Genomic DNA, 17,353 nt, shown 5'->3' with positions numbered 1-17,353 from the left:
GTACATCATGGCTTTAAGGCAAATATGCATGCCAGGATCATGTACTGATTGATATATCTAACTAATGTCATCATCAATATTTTGAATTTTGAATTTACCATGAATTTTTAAAATGTGAACTTTATTTTACAGATAAAATTGCATTTCTTTCTCTTTCATATGTAGCATTTTCTTACTTAGCTTTTTATTCTTCTTTTGAATAGACAGTGACAGTGCGACTTAGCTCTCCAGGTCCACCTCTTCTAGCCATACAATATGATGGTCAATATAACATGAATTTAGGTCTTGTCAAATCTGAGTGGGCATCTCGGGTATGTGGTTTGTGTGGAAACTTCAATGATGATCCTGCTGATGATGATTGGACCAGTCTTCAGAATGCTGTAAGTGAATATCTTTATTTTTTCAACCAGTAAGAGCTTCTGTAACATATGTAAGGTGGTGCATTGCAATGCCTACAATTACAATGAGTTTGCTTGATGTTATTTTTCTATACTGTTTCGATTAGTGTCGTGCTAAGATGGGCATGCCAAGTAGAATCGATCGGTCAGGATTTTTTTTTATTCTGGAAGTGGCTAAATGACTATAAAAATCATAGATATCTTGAAAAATCAGAATTTTTTAAAAAAAATATTGTGATTGTTTTCCAAAAATTTTCAGTCAAAATCAGTCCACTGTTGCCAAAAAAATGGCTGTTTTTAATTTTATAAGGCTAAAAAAACCTCAAATCAAATCCCCAAATCTGGGTCGGTCTGGGCAGTAGAACTTGTAGTGTGTTTTTTTTTGTCACCTTAGGGATCAATCTGCGAACTGTTAAGCTATAAAATATGTTGCACAATCCTAAATCCAGTATGAACTTACACCTCAAAGAAAGTCTTCAAACTTTAATAATCTGTTTTGTGATTCTTCCTTATAGGATGACATACTAGCTGCATTCACTGTGAACTCTGATAGGTGTGAGGAAGGAGGTTTTCCAGAAGAGGGCCATCCATGTGATGATGCCAGTAGAGAAACTGTTGAGGAAGCCTTGGAACTGTGCTCTATTATTATAGAGGAAAGACATGTCATTCCACAAGATGGTGAGAGGCACCTGTTCATTTTTGTGTGGTAGAATAACTCAGGCCCGTACACAGGGGGGAGGGGGGTGCGAGGTGTGTGATGCACCCCCCCCCCCCATTTGGAAAAGTATACAAAAAGTCCCAAAATTTCAGAATTTGCGAGCGTAAAAAAATCAGGTTTTTAAAGCTTTTTTGGATTAGTGATTAGATTTTGTCCACTTTTCACAAAATTGCCCCCCCCTGGAAAAAAAGTCCACTTTTTCAAATCAGCACCCCAAATGAAATCCTGCATATATACGGGCATGGTAGAATTATAGTATGCATGATGTTGATAACATAACATTTATATACAGTAGTGTGGGTTTAATCTGATATGAAGATTTGATGCTTGTTGCATGTTGCATGTATCAATGCAAAAAGTGTGCAGTATAAGAAAATCTAGTATGGTTAACCTGCAGTATTATAAATGTGATGCAATCAAGAAAAATGAATCTGATGTCGATCAAAATCAAAATTAATTTTTCAAAATGATTACATAAGCCATTCCTCAGAGCTTTATTTTGCTGAAACCCCCATCATAATTTGATTTACATTTCCAGAGATATGACCATTTTAGTGTTGCTCAGAACAAGGAAGTTGAATACTATTATTGGCTATATCTGAAAATCAGTATTCCCGACATCGGACTCATTTTGCTTGATCGCATAAAATGTGTGCTATAGATAACAAATATGTGCTATAGATAAAGCTTCATACATATTATCATACACAATTTCACAACTGAAATATAGTGGTGAAAATGAAGATGTCTTCCAGGCACATTAATTGACATTCATATATTGATTGTATCATTCTTGTAGATTGAAGCCTTGTATTTAAGGCAGTATCAGGAAAACATGGCGCCAGTCTGAATAATTCATCTCCATATGATGTGTACAGTCAGACAGGTGGTGAGAATGAAGAAGTCTTCTAAGCACATCAATTAACATTCATCTATTGATTGTATCATTCTTGTAGATTGGAGACTTGTATTTAAGGCAGTATCAGGCAAACATGGCACCAATCTGAATAATCCATCTCCATATGATGTGTACGGTCAGACGGGTGGCGAGAATGAAGATGTCTTCCAAGCTCATCAGATGACTGTTGATTATCCAGGACATTACAAACACTCTGATGTTGACGACTGGGAAGATTTGAATGTGCAAGAGGTATGGAAAGCTTCCACTTAGTAGTAAATAAAAATGATCTTAAGCAGTTAAATGAAAGTAGTCTTTGAAAATCTAAACTGGGTGTGACTTTCCTGAAGAAATAGCCCAAAACATCAAATGAATCCCAATATAAGAAGTATATGAGGACATAAAACACAACATAGATGAATAAACATGATTGAATGTCAACATCAGCATTTTGAGTACAAAAAATACCAAAACAACAACACGATAACATGTTGAGTTGGTGAAAAAGCAAAGCATGAAAGAATAAGAAAGTTTGACTTGCAGCTCTTTGGTGACCCATGGAGACTCATCTGTACCGTTTTTCACTCTAGCTTGGCAGTGACGTCAATGTGATGAGGTGTGTGTGCGTATGCCAGCAATTTAAGCAAACACTTTGTGATTTGAACCTGTATGTAATGATATGTGCATTGATGTCACTGCCAAGTCAGAGTGAAAACTGGTACAAGTTGTCCACTATATTACAGCAGGTGAAGCACTATTGCAGATGATATTTGATGGACAAGATTCCACCAACTATAACTGGATATCTGAAGACCTTTTATAGACACTCTTACAATGCCATCACAACAGAAACAAATGACTTCAGATTTAATGTTTGTGTGTTGCTTTCAGGTACAAGTTGTCCTCTACAGTGCAGCAGGTGAAGAACTCTTACAGATGACATTTAATGGACAAGACTCCACCAAATACAATTGGATGTCTGAAGATCGTCTCATAGACTCCTCATACAATGATATCACAACACAAAACTTCTTCTCTGTTCAAGGGGATGCAGGATCAGATAGAAGGTTCTTTGTCAATAGGAATTCTGGGAGTTGTACCTCCTCGTCTGGATGGATGGTAATGGTAGAGGGTGATACTTGTGATTGGGAACAAGAACCAGGATATTTGCCAGCTTTTCTCTATAGCAATATTGATACATATAACAATTGGAACAATTTTGATGGTAAGTTTATTTTTATTCTTTTTTTCCTATCATACAATCTAGAGTCTTTTGTGAATATTATGTATGACATGATTGTAATTCATGTCATACAATTCTCATATTTAGACACTCCTTTTATATTAATGCTAATGTATAAGTATTTGTCAGCTAACATCTTTATATTGTTTAATATAATTCCATCTTTGAATCATTTTCTTTCAGATGTTGGTGAAGCAGATATTTTTGCTATATACATCAGAACTGACAAAGGTATGTGATGAAAAGTCCAGATATTTTAGTGCAATTAAGATAATTAGTGCAGTGCTATATTAGATTTAAATGACAGGTTTGAAACACAAGATAACCATTAAAGCTACTTACATTTTTATTGATTTCCAAATATTCAACAGGCTTTTTATGTTAAAATGTCAAAGTAGAGCAGTCTGTGATTATAGATTAGATGAATTTAAGCCACAGCCGAGTTATGATATAATGGTGATTTAGAAGTAAATTCAACATAATAAAAGCAGCAAAAATTTTAAATTATTTTCATCCCAGTCAGACTACTGCACTTTTAGGTCACAATTTTTACTTGGAAAAGAAACATTGTGATATTTTCTAACTTGATGTATTATTTATCAGTCTTGGTACTCATTTTATGTTTAATAATCTTATCTGATGCAATATATTTCAAATGATATTGCCAAGATTTGTGAGTTCTGTTTTTATTTGATTGACTCAATGGAGATTTTATCATCATTATAATTGCAGGTCGTAGCTTATGTCCCCCACACTGGGAAGCATTTGAAGACAAGTGTTACAAAGTCATAGCAACAGATCCACTTAGCCAAACAGAAGCTGAAAATCTCTGTATTCAAGACCATGGTACACTTGTAGAGATAGAATCACAAGCAGAGAATGACTATGTAGATGGGATAGTCCAAGCTGAATGCGGAGGAGAATGTTATGCTTGGATTGGATGTGATGATAGGAATGCTGAAGGACAGTGGAGATGTCCCACAGATGGTCATGAATGGGAAGTCGGTGGTGCTCAAATTGATTACTGGAGTAAGTTAGTGAAAAATGTGATATGTTATTATAAGTGTTTGTGAATTCATACCCGGGGGGGGGGGGGGGGGGTACTCGGTACAAATGACCATACTGGGACATGCTGCAAACATGGGTAGCATTTTTGGCCTTTTGGTATGTCAATGACCCCTTTTCAAGGCCAATTTTGGTATATGGATAGGTCCTTTTTTTCAAAATTTTCGCAATTTTTTTGGAAAGTAGCCCATATTTACATCAATCTAGCCAAATCTTTGGTAAATTTCAAAAATTTTGAACTTTTGGTGTATCGATGGGTCCAAATTTCTTGAAAAATTGGTATATTGATTTGTCCACTTTCAAATTAACAGCGGTACACCCCTACCAAAACCAAACTTGAGCCCCTCCCTATATTCACTCATTTCATAACTTTTCAAAACATTTCATAACTTTTCAAAACATGTTTGTTTTTCAACAGGAACAATTTTCAATTCACTTTTTTACATATTTCTCTTTAATCACAGGAGACCTATACTAAGTAAATGCATGTACAAATTAATCAACAATTAGGATTTCATATTTTTTGAAAGATAAGCTTGTTACATCATGGAATGCAGACAACTCATGTTGATGGATCAGCGGCACAAAGATGTAGGTCCACTATTTGCTGCATTTATAATTGTCTGTGCTGAATGGTGCATTCTTTGTTTAGGAGAGTGTGAGGGTATGTACTATGCATTAGAGAACCCATGCATATCACAGGTAGGCTTTCATATGGCAGATTATGAACCATAATATGCCATAATGAATATAAATACAAGCTAATATTAGTACTCATCATTATTGTACCCTTTGTTAATGTCACAGATTGGGCCTCTGATCAACCAGATAACAATTCAAACCAAGACTGTCTGGCTTTGATGGCTACTACTGGTACATGGTATGATAAGAATTGTGTGTCAGATACCACCATGTATGCTGTGTGTCAAAGACAACCAGTAAGAGTAGCAGCTGATGGTCCTATTGGTAAGTGGTGGATGTGTGTGGATGTGTGTGGGGTGTGTGGTGTGTGTGTGTGTGTGGGGGGGGGGGTTAAGTGTACATTTGTAAACATGACAAATAGGGCACACAATCCAAAACAGTATGAGAATGCATTTTACTATACCTCATAAATATTTATTAGGTAATCCAGACATCTTATTGGTTAATAACGCTAAGCGTCCGAAAGCACGTATTTTGACTACTTCCCAGCGCCTGTGCAATTACTGAACGCGGGAAGTAGTAAAAACTTCCGCACCCTACTACCACACGGTGTCTTGACCCCGCCCGTCACCGTTCCTTCAGACGTAGCATTATGCTACACAACGGCGATTCTGCAGATGCGTTTATCGTGAAAATGGCGTCGGCTGCAATTATTTTACCGAGATTACCGATGGATAATAACACGCGAATTTGACGTTTTATGAAACAAAATGTTATTTATGGAAAGTTAAAAAGAAAATCTGAATAATATAGGCCAAAATGTAAATATTGATTGAACAGAAATCCTGCAATAAAATCAGGAAAGCAAAATATTAAGCTTATTTACCATGCCGGCCGGCACGTTGACTGGTGTGTGTTTTGACTTTTGTTTACGATTTTGCCGTGATAGTGAAAATATTTATGAGGTATAGTAAAACAAATACAACATGTTTCATTTCGAAGTAATCAAAACTACTGGTCCTCGGTGTTGGATGATTTGACTACTTCCCTCCGATGACGCGTCGGAAGTAGTCAAATCATCCAACACCTCGGGACCAGTAGTTTTGACTACTTCCCCTCAAAACATGTTGTATTTGTATAATAGCTATTAGCCACATTTGGCAGTGTAGGGTCAGTCTATTGTAAGGGTGAATAAAGCGCAAATATGTGTGTCTACAGTAAGATAGTAAAAACTCCAAGTGGTGTCCTCGTCGTTTGTGGGTCGTTTACACATATTTGGGGGTGTTTGTTTTGGGATGTGTGGGGGAGGGGCATATTAAGAATTGCCACTAAACCATGTTGCATATTTGGCTTCTGATAATATTATCAAGAACATACCTACAAGGAATGTATTTGAAGGTATGTCCTTCCATGGGAATGTTATAAATGTTAACAGTTAGCCCATACAAAAAATAGTATGTATCAAGTCAGAGGCTTGTTTCATTAAGACTTACAATCACTTTTATGATTGATTTAATAGGGATTATGTGTGGTAAATCTGATATGATTGATCGTAAGGCCCCAGATATAATACTGTCATAATGGCAATTTTGTGTCATTGCTCTTTGAGCGTCATTTTATTTTAACATTTGCACATTGTTTTTCCTTGTAGGTCCATTCTACGACTGCCACAGTGTAATTGATCCTATACCATTCTTTGAGGGATGTATGTATGATATGTGTGCAACTGATCTAGATAGGAATGATCTATGTAGCACCTTGGATTACTATAATAACCACTGCCAACAGAAGGGAGTTGATGTGGAAGTATTCAGAACTAGAAGTTTCTGTCGTAAGTTTCAAATTGATTGTAGTCTGCTATTGTATAGACTGTTATTTTTGCAAGGATTTATATGTGACCATCCACCACAACTGAACCTGGATGTCTCCAGTGCCACTATTGAGATATGCTCCATTGAACTTAACAATAAACAATAGGGAACAAAGGATTTATTGACTGTTTTATTGATTTTTCACTACTTAAATGTCAAGTACTATAGACATGATATACATCATTTTAAAGCTAATTTCAAGCAGAATATTTTGGTTGAATATCTCAAAAATGATGATTGGCGACTTCAGGGCTCAGTTGTGCTGGATGGTCACATATGTGAATTTCGTAAATGGGCATAAAAATGCATTGATAATATCATATGAAAATAAATATTCAGTAAAATTGCTCAAGTGGATGTAAGGGGTTTTGAGCTAAGCTCTTCATATATAAAAGAAGACAAAGCATTCTATTATATCAATATTATGATGGCACAAATGTTGACATTCAATTTTAATCCACAGCTCCTCAGTGTCCAGAAGGTTCATCATATCGTCCATGCATGGCTCCTTGTCAAGCAACCTGTACCAGTCCAGAAGGACATCCATTATGTCAGAAGCCATGTATAGAAGGTTGTCTATGTGATGAAGGGTTGGTACTGGATAGGAACCAATGTATCCCTGCAGATGACTGTGGCTGCTTTGATGCTGTGTCTGGTAGATTCCTCAAGGTTGGTGTTTTCATTTTCTGGTGGAGAGTCATGGCAACTGTTTAGCATCAGGATTAAATCAGCTAATTTTGTTTACCTGAATGCTATATATGACGTATAAAGCCATCAACCTTCATAGCTTGATCAAGGATTCTCACAGTGACAGTAGACGTGATGCATGAAGGTTCGATTATTTTACAATAATTTTTAAATTAGTCCATTAATAGCCAAATTTTTTTATTTTTCAGATTTTATACAACATTTGAAGTGAAGACATGAAATAATATATAAGTGACTTTTGTTGCAGAGTAGCACATCTTTTGATGTGCCCATCGTGTGCTGTTATTGCCCTTTGCACGGATCCACCACCTTGCTACAAAAATGAGGTTCTCCCTGCAATCGCATTTGCAAAAATGCATTTTTGTTTTTGTGCTTTTCAAGCAATGCACCAGAAGGCTTTTTCAAAGTGTATGCAGTAGGCATGTTTGTACATATGCAACACACACTTGTGTGTAGAAGCTTGTTTTGAGATGGCCATGCCATGAGTCAATAACAACATCATGCACTGCTGTTCTAAATTGCATTGATAAATATGGGCTGACCTTATTTTTTATTGAGAGCTCTCTTTTCATCCTACAGATTGGGGAAAGTGTGATCAGAGATGACTGTCTAGAACTCTGTCATTGTAGACAGGGTAATGATATGCAATGTGATGCTTATGATTGTGGAGACAATTCTGAGTGTGTACCTGAACCTGTTGGCTTGTCTCATTGTCAATGTCAAGAGGGATTCTTTGATTTTGGTAATGATGGACGTGACTGCAGAAGTGAGTAATATTGATAATCTGCATACCTGCCAAGTGTCCCGATTTTGGCGGGACATCCCGATTTTAGACCCCCGAAAACGTCATAAAATCGGGATGTCCTGATTTTCTATAAAAAATTTAAAAAAATTTTTTTTTTTAATTTTCAAAAATATTTTGGCCAAAAAAATCAAGTTATAGGCCCTAAATTACTTGTTATTGAAGGTTGGAAACCATTGAAATACTGCTACTTTTTTTTTTTAAAGCCAATTTTTTTTTACAAAGTTGGATAAAGTTGTACATTTTGATTACTTTTGCTTCTATTGAACAGTCAGGGACACATTGAATTAGTATACATTGCTAGCTGTTCAGTAGAAGCAAAAGTAATTAAAATGTACAACTTTATCCAACTTTGTAAAAATATATTGGCAATTTTTTTTTAGTAGCAGTATTTCTTTGGTTTCAACCTTGAATAGCAAGTAATTTAGAACCTATAACTTGCTTTTTTGGCCAAAAATATTTTTTTGAAAAAAAAAAAAAAAAAAAAAAAAAAGAGGGGGGGGGTCAAAAATTTGTTGAATCATCATTTTTATATTGCGCATTATATATATATCAATTTCAGCCACGTAGGCCATGTTATTAGGCAAAAAAAGAACTTTGAAGAATGTCTCTCATGTACAAAAGTATAGGAAACAGAACATTTGAAACCACTTTTTTAGGATGAAGGAAGCATTTTTTCAAAAAAGTGTAAAACAAGTTTTTATGTCAAAAGTGGTCACTTGGGGTGCTAAATCTGCTAACATTGCCTGGGCTTAGGTACCTAATTTGCATATGTTACGGTATAATTTTGAGAAAACAAGTCAAGATAACAGCCTTGAAGAAGATTGCATGTATTCTTCAAGGCTGTTATCTAGGCTTGTTTTCTCAAAATAACCTTATTTTTTAATCCGTTTAAATGTAATTTCCCCTCAGAAATGGTGTCTCCTGTAGTGTAAAATGTGTAGAAACCCTCTGGCTTCGGGGGGCTTCACCACCGCGACCCCACCAGGGGCCCTTAACCGGGCCCCTGGACCCCCGGCCGTAGTCGCGAGCGCTACACTCGCTTCGCTCACTCCGCTTCGCAAGTGTCCCTATTTCTAGTTTTCAAAAGTTGGCAGGTATGAATCTGTAAGACTCTATCTAGAGCTTCCAACTTGTACTGTTTTCAACATTTTTTACTGATTTTGCTGAAGAAAACTGAAAAATATTGCAGAACACTGAAAATGTTAAAGATACTTTTGTATATCGTCAGCCAGCTATGCTAATTGCTTAAATCATTTTTTGTAATTTTGAGAAAAAGAACAAAACATGGTTCAAGTATGCATCAGTTACGTAATCACCCTAATTATTTCGGATTATTCCCTTTCATTTGTATCATTATCATTTGTTCTTGTGCAAAGATTGGTGAATAAATATGTTTAAATGCATGCTTGAACAAGTTTTAAGGAACATATTGATTGTCTTGAGAATACTGAAAAGTATTTTTAGAAAGTTGGCAGCTCAGAATATAGCTAATTTTGAGTAAGGCTGCAACTTAGACGTTATTTATGTTCTTCAAGATATGGATTTCTCACAGTGCATGTCAAGTTAGCTCAGTTAGGATGATAAGGTGCTTCAGTGCTTGTATGTGTAATAATGCATGTTCAAGCCCTTGAAGATAATATTAGGTTACTTGCGTGAAAATATCAGTGTGAAATTATCATAGATATGGCATCTCTTAATTGTCCCAGTTTACCAATATGAAAAGTTGGGAAGCTGATTCTGGGTGCAATGGTTATTCTAGATGTAGGCTGATCAGGGTAATGTACATGTACATAGTTCATGCTAAATGGTTTATGCATGGTCAGTAATGTTCTTCAGTTTAGCTTCTAAATAACTTTAAGTGAGCCTCAAATTTAGCTATTGTGATAGTTTATGATGTTACACAGTTAAGTATTTTGTGATTATTAGTTTGTTTTTATGAAAAGATTTGCATGTTTGTATATTTGTTTGAATATGATGTAAATATCAAATAACATTATATTTTTGATTCTGTTCATAGCTGACCCCTGTCTGGATGAGCCATGTAATAACGGAGGTACTTGTGTACCCAGGGGTAATGGTGAATACTACTGTTTGTGTAGACGAGGCTTGTCTGGAACACATTGTGATGATGGTAAGTCATAGAGACACTTATGTACCTAGGAGTAATGGTAAATACTACAGGTTTGTGTAGGTGAGGTGTAAAAAGGAGCTATGGGTGGGCAGACATTTTTTTAAAGAGACAGGAAAGCACTCAAATGATCCATTTTGGGGGGCATTTTGAAAACAAATCCTTTGCCTCGATTCAGTCTTGGTTTCTAACTTCTTATATGAATCGCTTCAATAACTTTTTGGGAAAACCTTTCTTTTCCCGTTCAAGTACTTAAACATTTTCCTAGTCAATCTGGTGGCTTTTAGATCTGACAACTTGCTCTCTGAGGGCTGATTTGGAACTACCAGCAGAGGACTTGTGTTTTATCTTTTTCTCTAGCTTTCTGGCCTATGAATATCCACTCGTATACTTTGCCCATGTTTTTAGCCCATTAATCCTAACCCGACTTATAAAGGCTAAAGCTCACTATGGAAACCACTGCCCATGCATGGATTCCATGTGATGCCATGATGCAATTAGCCTAAGTCATATCTACTCACACAATCCCTGTGGCTACAGGTAGGTGATCTTCTGCAAGCCATGCAAGGGGTCAGAAGTTCGAATCCCGGGGGTTCCAAGTGATTTCTTTATTCATGTTATCTCCCTTTTCCATCCGATAGCAAAAACACCATGGCTTGGGTTAGGGTTAAGCCAATATGCCATTACAGCCTAGGGTAATATTGCTACATCTTGGTATTAATTAAGTTGACAATCTTCTGATTATTTTTCACCATCTCTAGGTCAGTGTCATTGTTCAGCCTGGGGTGATCCCCATTACACAACCTGTGATGGTGTCAAATTTGACTTCCAAGGTGATTGTGAATATGTCCTAGCAAGGAGCTGTGGAGATCAGGAACCAGCATTTGAGATAAGACAAAAGAATCAGAAGTATGTACTGAACCCAAGGGCAGCTACAACCAAGGAACTCTATGTCTTTGTATATGGATATGTAAGTGATGATAATTTGCTGAAAGTGAATTATTCTTTCAAAAGAGTCATGATTTTTCCTATGCCTCTTAGTTGTTACAATCATCTTATTAACATGGTTCCAACAAAAGAATATGGGTGATCAATTTTCTTTTTAAATGACTTTTATCATTATTGAGCAGTGTGATTTGCTCTGTGTAATGGGAAGATTAAATATATTTTAAACATATTAGTGAAATGTTTATTATCTTATTTCTATTGAAAGGACATGGTCTCCTTACCATAATTGCTTGACATTTAAACAAATTATATTTAAACCTTGTTTTCTATGATCTTGTGTAGGAAAGTAACCATTTGTACCTTAATGTTTGCATGTTTGTACATATCATCAGCCATTTCACATAACGATGTATCAACATGAAATAACACATGTTGATATGTCACTTTGACTTTGTGAAATGGATGAGGATATGTTGTAAACATGTCATTTTACAAAATCTATATTACACACCACATAATGTACATTCCTTTTTATCTCCATACTTCATTAGCGTATTGATCTCCTGCAAGACAGAAAAGTGAAAGTGGATTATGTGTTTAGGACACTGCCTGTAACAAACTTGAATGGAGTTAGGATTTCCATCAGTGGGCGTCAAGTGGTATGTAAAAAATGTCACAAAATTTGTTAGAATAAGCCACTGGTTAGATAAAATTATTATTTGCTAATCCTAATACTAACTAATAATTGGCCTTACCAATCCATGTGGTAATCAAATTTTAAGTAAGGTTTAGTTAATGAGAACAATGTAAAAAAAGAAGTATCAATTAGAATTATAATATTCAAGCAAGCCTTTGTTATGATATATCAAGTTGATTTAAATTAAAATCTAGTCAACTGGACTTACTATTTATTGACTGGTGACGTTTCACTTCCTATCCTGGATGCTTCCTCAAACCGCCTGATTTTTCGGCGGCGATTGGTCAGTGACCCGTGACGGGGTCACAGAACTGAGACGTCGAGGTATCTTTTGGATAGCAGAACTGTAGGGCCCTGCCAAGTTGTGGCGCAGACCTCCTCCTCTGTTCAGAGATGACTCCTCCCGCTTCACATAGACAGCCTCTTTCACACCTCTTTCAAACCACCGAGATTCTCTGTCCAATATGACAACGTCCTTGTTACAATGTATCAAATGTGTAGTTTGTACTGTTGAGATGTGAGTATACAACCGGATGCGCTTGCTCTTCTATGCTGATACATGCGCTTGGCCAGCGGTTGCTTAGTTTCCCCTATATATACAAGTCCTTGCAAAAATCAGACGGTTTGAGGAAGCATCCAGGATAGGATGTGAAACGTCACCAGTCAATAAATAGTAAGTTCAGTTGACTAGATTTTAATTTAAATCAACTTGATATTTTATATACCTGGATGACTGAGAATATACACAAATATTTTGTTATGATATATTTATTAATCTTTAACAGGTGTTAGAAACTGACTTTGGACTGAAAGTGTCTTGGAATGGCGTATATAATTTTGAAGTGATTATTCCTGGAGCTTACTTTGATCAAGTGTGTGGTTTGTGTGGTAGCTATGATGGGGTACCTGGTAATGACTTCATCAAACTGGATGGTACATTGGTATGTAAAGATTTACACTTCATAGAGGTTTAACAACACTAGAGCAGTCACCTTTTGGGGCCAAAATGTGTTATAATGATAATGATTAAAAGAGACAGCTTTCCTGCATAATCATTGAGATTCAGTTCTGAAATTCTGAAACAATTTTCTGACCCATCTTATCAGGTGAACCAATTTATACTATTTTTTAAAGTTGATTGTAGGTTAGTTAATGTTTAACACTGCTCTTGAACAAAGAATAATGTTTACCTGCATAATTGCAATTATTTTCTTAATAGAAAATAGTCAAAAACAAAGTGACAACATTTTTTCTCTATGTATAGAGGCCGTCAGTGTGACATCACAGTGGCCATTTTGTGGGTACAAGTAAACTCTGTTCAAAGTTTCAGGGCATGAACAACAAGTGAATTAGGTATAGAGCAATGCCAGCAGTCAGTCAATCTATAGAGGTCAATCATATCAAGTAAGTGAATGAGGAGCTTGTGGGTATGAATCATGTATACAAGCACTGTTGTCATGAGTTACACTTGAAAAATGCTGATAGCCTCTATTAACTCTCTGTGCCGTACAAGTCCTGGGAATTGATTCTGGTCAATAGAAAATGAATAATAAGCAGTCACTTGCTCATTTAATTTGGTATTTCATATTTTTGTAATTTCCCTCCAACATGTTTTCAACAGGCGAACAATGCAGCCCAGTTTGGGAACAGTTGGCGTTTTTATGGAATTGATGACTGCACAGATGAATCTGATGAACCCTATGACCCATGTGAAGAAAATGAACGATATGCTGATGAAGCAAGCGAACTCTGTTCAATACTTATTGATGCAAATGGTAAGTGTATGATAAAATTAAGTAGAAGAAAAGATATCCTGTAATCCATGTGTCAATAAAAAGAATGAATATGTTGATCTAGCCAAAGAACTCCCTATGCTGTAGAAGTGTATACATTTTGACATTTTAGAACAACACAGTTATGGAATGTTTAAAGAAAGTGGTGAGTAATCATTATCAGTTGAGAGTAATGCCTTTTTTGATTTTTGCAGTGGCAGATTTTTGTGGGGCGTATCCACATGCATAGAAGGGTGATGGTGGTGACGCAACCACGCAAATGCCCTGCTGATTAGAATCTGCCACTGTGAATTTCAACGTGGTGTTACTCTAAAACTTAATAAGAGACACACTGTAGTCCCAGTACACCTATGGCCTGTCACACATTACCCAAAGCACAATTATCACAGGTGTTGTGCCCAACTATGTGCAGTGCATTTATTATTATCATTATTTGTATTATATCTGTCCACGATGATATGAGTCTTGCCATTTATAAGTTGAACAAAGTATAACTAATAAGTAACGTTTCATCTTCTTGTTTGTTTCAGGTCCTTTATCTCCATGTCATGGTGTTGTAGATGAACAAGTCTACTATGACGCCTGTGTGTTTGACATGTGTGCTACTCTACCTAATCAGAGAGCTCTGTGTACTGATATAGTCAGCTATATAGATGTGTGCAGGAGTCTGGGAGTCATGATTGGAACATGGAGGACTCAAGAGTTTTGCCGTAAGGAGTTTAAATGTCCAGAAATTGTTTCTGCAAATAGGGATTATGACATTATCTTCTTAAAATGCAGAATTGATTATGCTTTGATTTTAATTTAATCAAATTTCATGAAGGCAATGTGGATTCTGCCAATTTTAGCCTATTGTACAGATTGTATATTTGAAATTATATAAATAAGTTATGAGGGTGCTTTGTCCTCTGGAAGTGATTGTATGCCACCAGTCATGTGTACAAAGAACCACATTTCATGTAAAGTCTGCACAAAAATAACGCAGCTGTTATAAATATGCCTATAGGGTCAGAACTAATAATTGTGTTCACAACATGTTAACATAGAGAGAAGAATGATTTATTTACGCATATTTTGATACCCCATTTGCCCAATTTCATTCAATATTAACAACACAGCAGCGTTTTTAAAGAGAAATACTCGAATTTAAAAGTTGCAGCTATTTGTATTGATTTGAAGTCATCAGCGTGAAGAAAATGGAGGGTTTTACGTGCCGCAATGCTTGCGAAATAACCATTGCTCGCTGTGTAAACTGCAACCTGTAAATTCAGGTATTTTTCTTCAAAGGCACTACTGTGTTGTTAATATTGAACAACATTTGACAAATGGGGCATCAAAATGAGCATAAATAAATCATCCTTCTTTCTATGCAGAAATATTGTGGAAACAATTATTAAGTTATAGGCGTATTTATAACAGCTGCGTTACTTTTTGTGCAGTCTTTACATCACAATCATTTAACATGTGCACACATGTATGGTGACACTCGGCTGTCGTCATCCTGTCCTGGTTATATCCAGGGACAGGCGATTCTTGCGCGAAAAAATAGCAAATTGCGCGAATTGCGCGAACTTTTTTTTCAGTGCAAATCATGTATACCTAAATTGCGCGGAAAGAAAGTTCCGCGCAAATCACCTGTCCCTGGTTATATCCCAGGCAACCCATAGGGACATTGTTCCATAGTGAGTGTAATCATGGTTATCAATAACATGCACACTACAGGTTGTGGTAAAGTTGATTTTACCTTTTGTTCTTTGCATTTTTCCAGCTTTATAATATCCTGTGCTAAATATGTGTAGGCCCTTCCATAATAAAAATGTCTTATCGTTTGACTTTTGTTATTCATTATTATTATTTTTCCAGCCTTGGAATGTGCTGACAACTCCCATTACAACCCCTCCATGTCAGCTTGTCCTCAGACATGCATGGATGACATGCCAACTGATGCTTGCCCAAGACCAAACATTGAAGGCTGTGAGTGTGATGAAGGATTTGTATTAGACGGGGAGAGATGTGTGTCACGTGAGGAATGTGGCTGTGTGGATGAAGCAGGCAATTATCTTGAGGTAAGAGTACTCTCTTATTAGACATTGCACCCATACATTGAAACTTATAAAATAATGAGTTTATTTATATTAGGCTTTGGAAATTAATCATCCTGTTTCCTTAATAGGACCTCCCGTATTAGTTTGTATTAATTTTTCAAATACACAATTATATTTATTAATTTTGTATCTTATAAGGTGGGAAGGTAATCAGGCTTGTTGTATGAAAGGAGTAACGCACTCACCACAGGAACATTACAGATAGAGGAGTCTGGCCCAAGTAACTTAGAAGAGTGATGGGCACTCCAGCGTGTAAACACAGCCATGAATCTCCACCTTAATATAGCAATGGGCTAATACATTTAAAATCCACACTCCCCCTGTGGAAGTTTTTGGAAATATCTTCCACAAGTCCAAGTATGAATTTCAAGTGAAATGAACACATTATGCAGCTCCATTTGAACATCATACACCTTTTGAGAAAGATTCAACCTTAATCTTCCACAGAGGGAGGGTGAATTTTAATTAAAGCTGGTTAATGTGCTAATTCCATTTTAAATTCATTCTCCCCCTGTGCGGGATGGATATATCCAAAATTTTTGACAGGGGCCAAATGGAATAATCCAATTGCACTGTTTTTGTTTCTATTTACCAGCCTGATTCTGAATTTGTAACCTTGGGTTGCCTGTCCCTGTGTACCTGTAACCCTGGTGGTCAGATTGAATGTGATGAGGACTATCAATGTGATTATGAAAACAACGCTGAATGCGGTATTCATGATGGAGTCTATGGGTGCTACTGCCAAAGACCATTTATGGGAGATGGTCAGCAATGCTCATGTAAGTCAGATTGTGTATTAGTATTAGTATTTTGTTGTTATTGATGATTTGCACATATGCAAAATAATTACTTTATGATAACCTTTGATCCCGCTTGTAATGTGTTTGTATTTACCTGAAAATTACTTTATGTGACAGTTAAAAAATATTATTTCCTATTTTAGTATTTTGTGTGTTCCTATACATGTTATTTGAATAGTATCCAAAAAAATTTTTGTTTGCGATAATAATATGTCATTATTGCTTCACAAAATGATCAATAAGCACAATTAGGTAAACTTGACTGTGATAGCTAATATTTGTTTACGGAAAAAAATGGATCTTTTTGCTGCAAATGTCTATGATTTATTCCAATGATCATGAATCACATTACACTTACATTAATCTTAACTCCCACAAACTGCTTGTTACCCAATCCTAATGTATTTCTGCTTTTGTAGCTAAGGGAAAGGGGGGAAGGGCAGAAGAAAGAAAGAAGATGAAGAGAAAAGTTGTTTTTATGTGCGGTTTTGAACCATTTACCTCTTGGACATTGAGCAGGTAACTGGGCCTAAT

The 17,353-nt window shown here is 36.2% G+C and overlaps 1 protein-coding gene across 1 annotated transcript; it reads left to right on the top strand.

Annotated features, from left to right (window-relative positions):
• Positions 1–463: 463 nt before the first annotated feature.
• On the top strand, positions 464–16,001 carry LOC140160060 (IgGFc-binding protein-like). Its single transcript, XM_072183330.1, has 17 exons — positions 464–478; positions 914–1,076; positions 2,073–2,266; positions 2,906–3,239; positions 3,441–3,488; positions 3,990–4,286; positions 5,130–5,288; positions 6,616–6,795; positions 7,299–7,504; positions 8,123–8,309; positions 10,366–10,479; positions 11,238–11,446; positions 11,976–12,083; positions 12,907–13,062; positions 13,743–13,896; positions 14,445–14,624; positions 15,778–16,001. The coding sequence occupies exons 1-17, from the start codon at positions 464–466 to the stop codon at positions 15,999–16,001; spliced, it is 2,928 nt and encodes a 975-aa protein (XP_072039431.1).
• Positions 16,002–17,353: the final 1,352 nt, after the last annotated feature.

Source organism: Amphiura filiformis, chromosome 9 (genome assembly GCF_039555335.1).
Source record: "Amphiura filiformis chromosome 9, Afil_fr2py, whole genome shotgun sequence".
Lineage (NCBI taxonomy): Eukaryota > Metazoa > Echinodermata > Ophiuroidea > Amphilepidida > Amphiuridae > Amphiura > Amphiura filiformis.
Note: the sequence above shows the minus strand (reverse complement) of the source record. Positions and strands in the feature narration are given on the sequence as shown.

Excerpts from the sequence above, each read along its gene's own strand:
- LOC140160060 (XM_072183330.1), top strand. Across the intron at positions 3,240-3,440 it reads CAATTGGAACAATTTTGATG|ATGTTGGTGAAGCAGATATT; the intron begins GTAAGTTTATTT and ends ATTTTCTTTCAG. Across the intron at positions 7,505-8,122 it reads TGTCTGGTAGATTCCTCAAG|ATTGGGGAAAGTGTGATCAG; the intron begins GTTGGTGTTTTC and ends TTCATCCTACAG.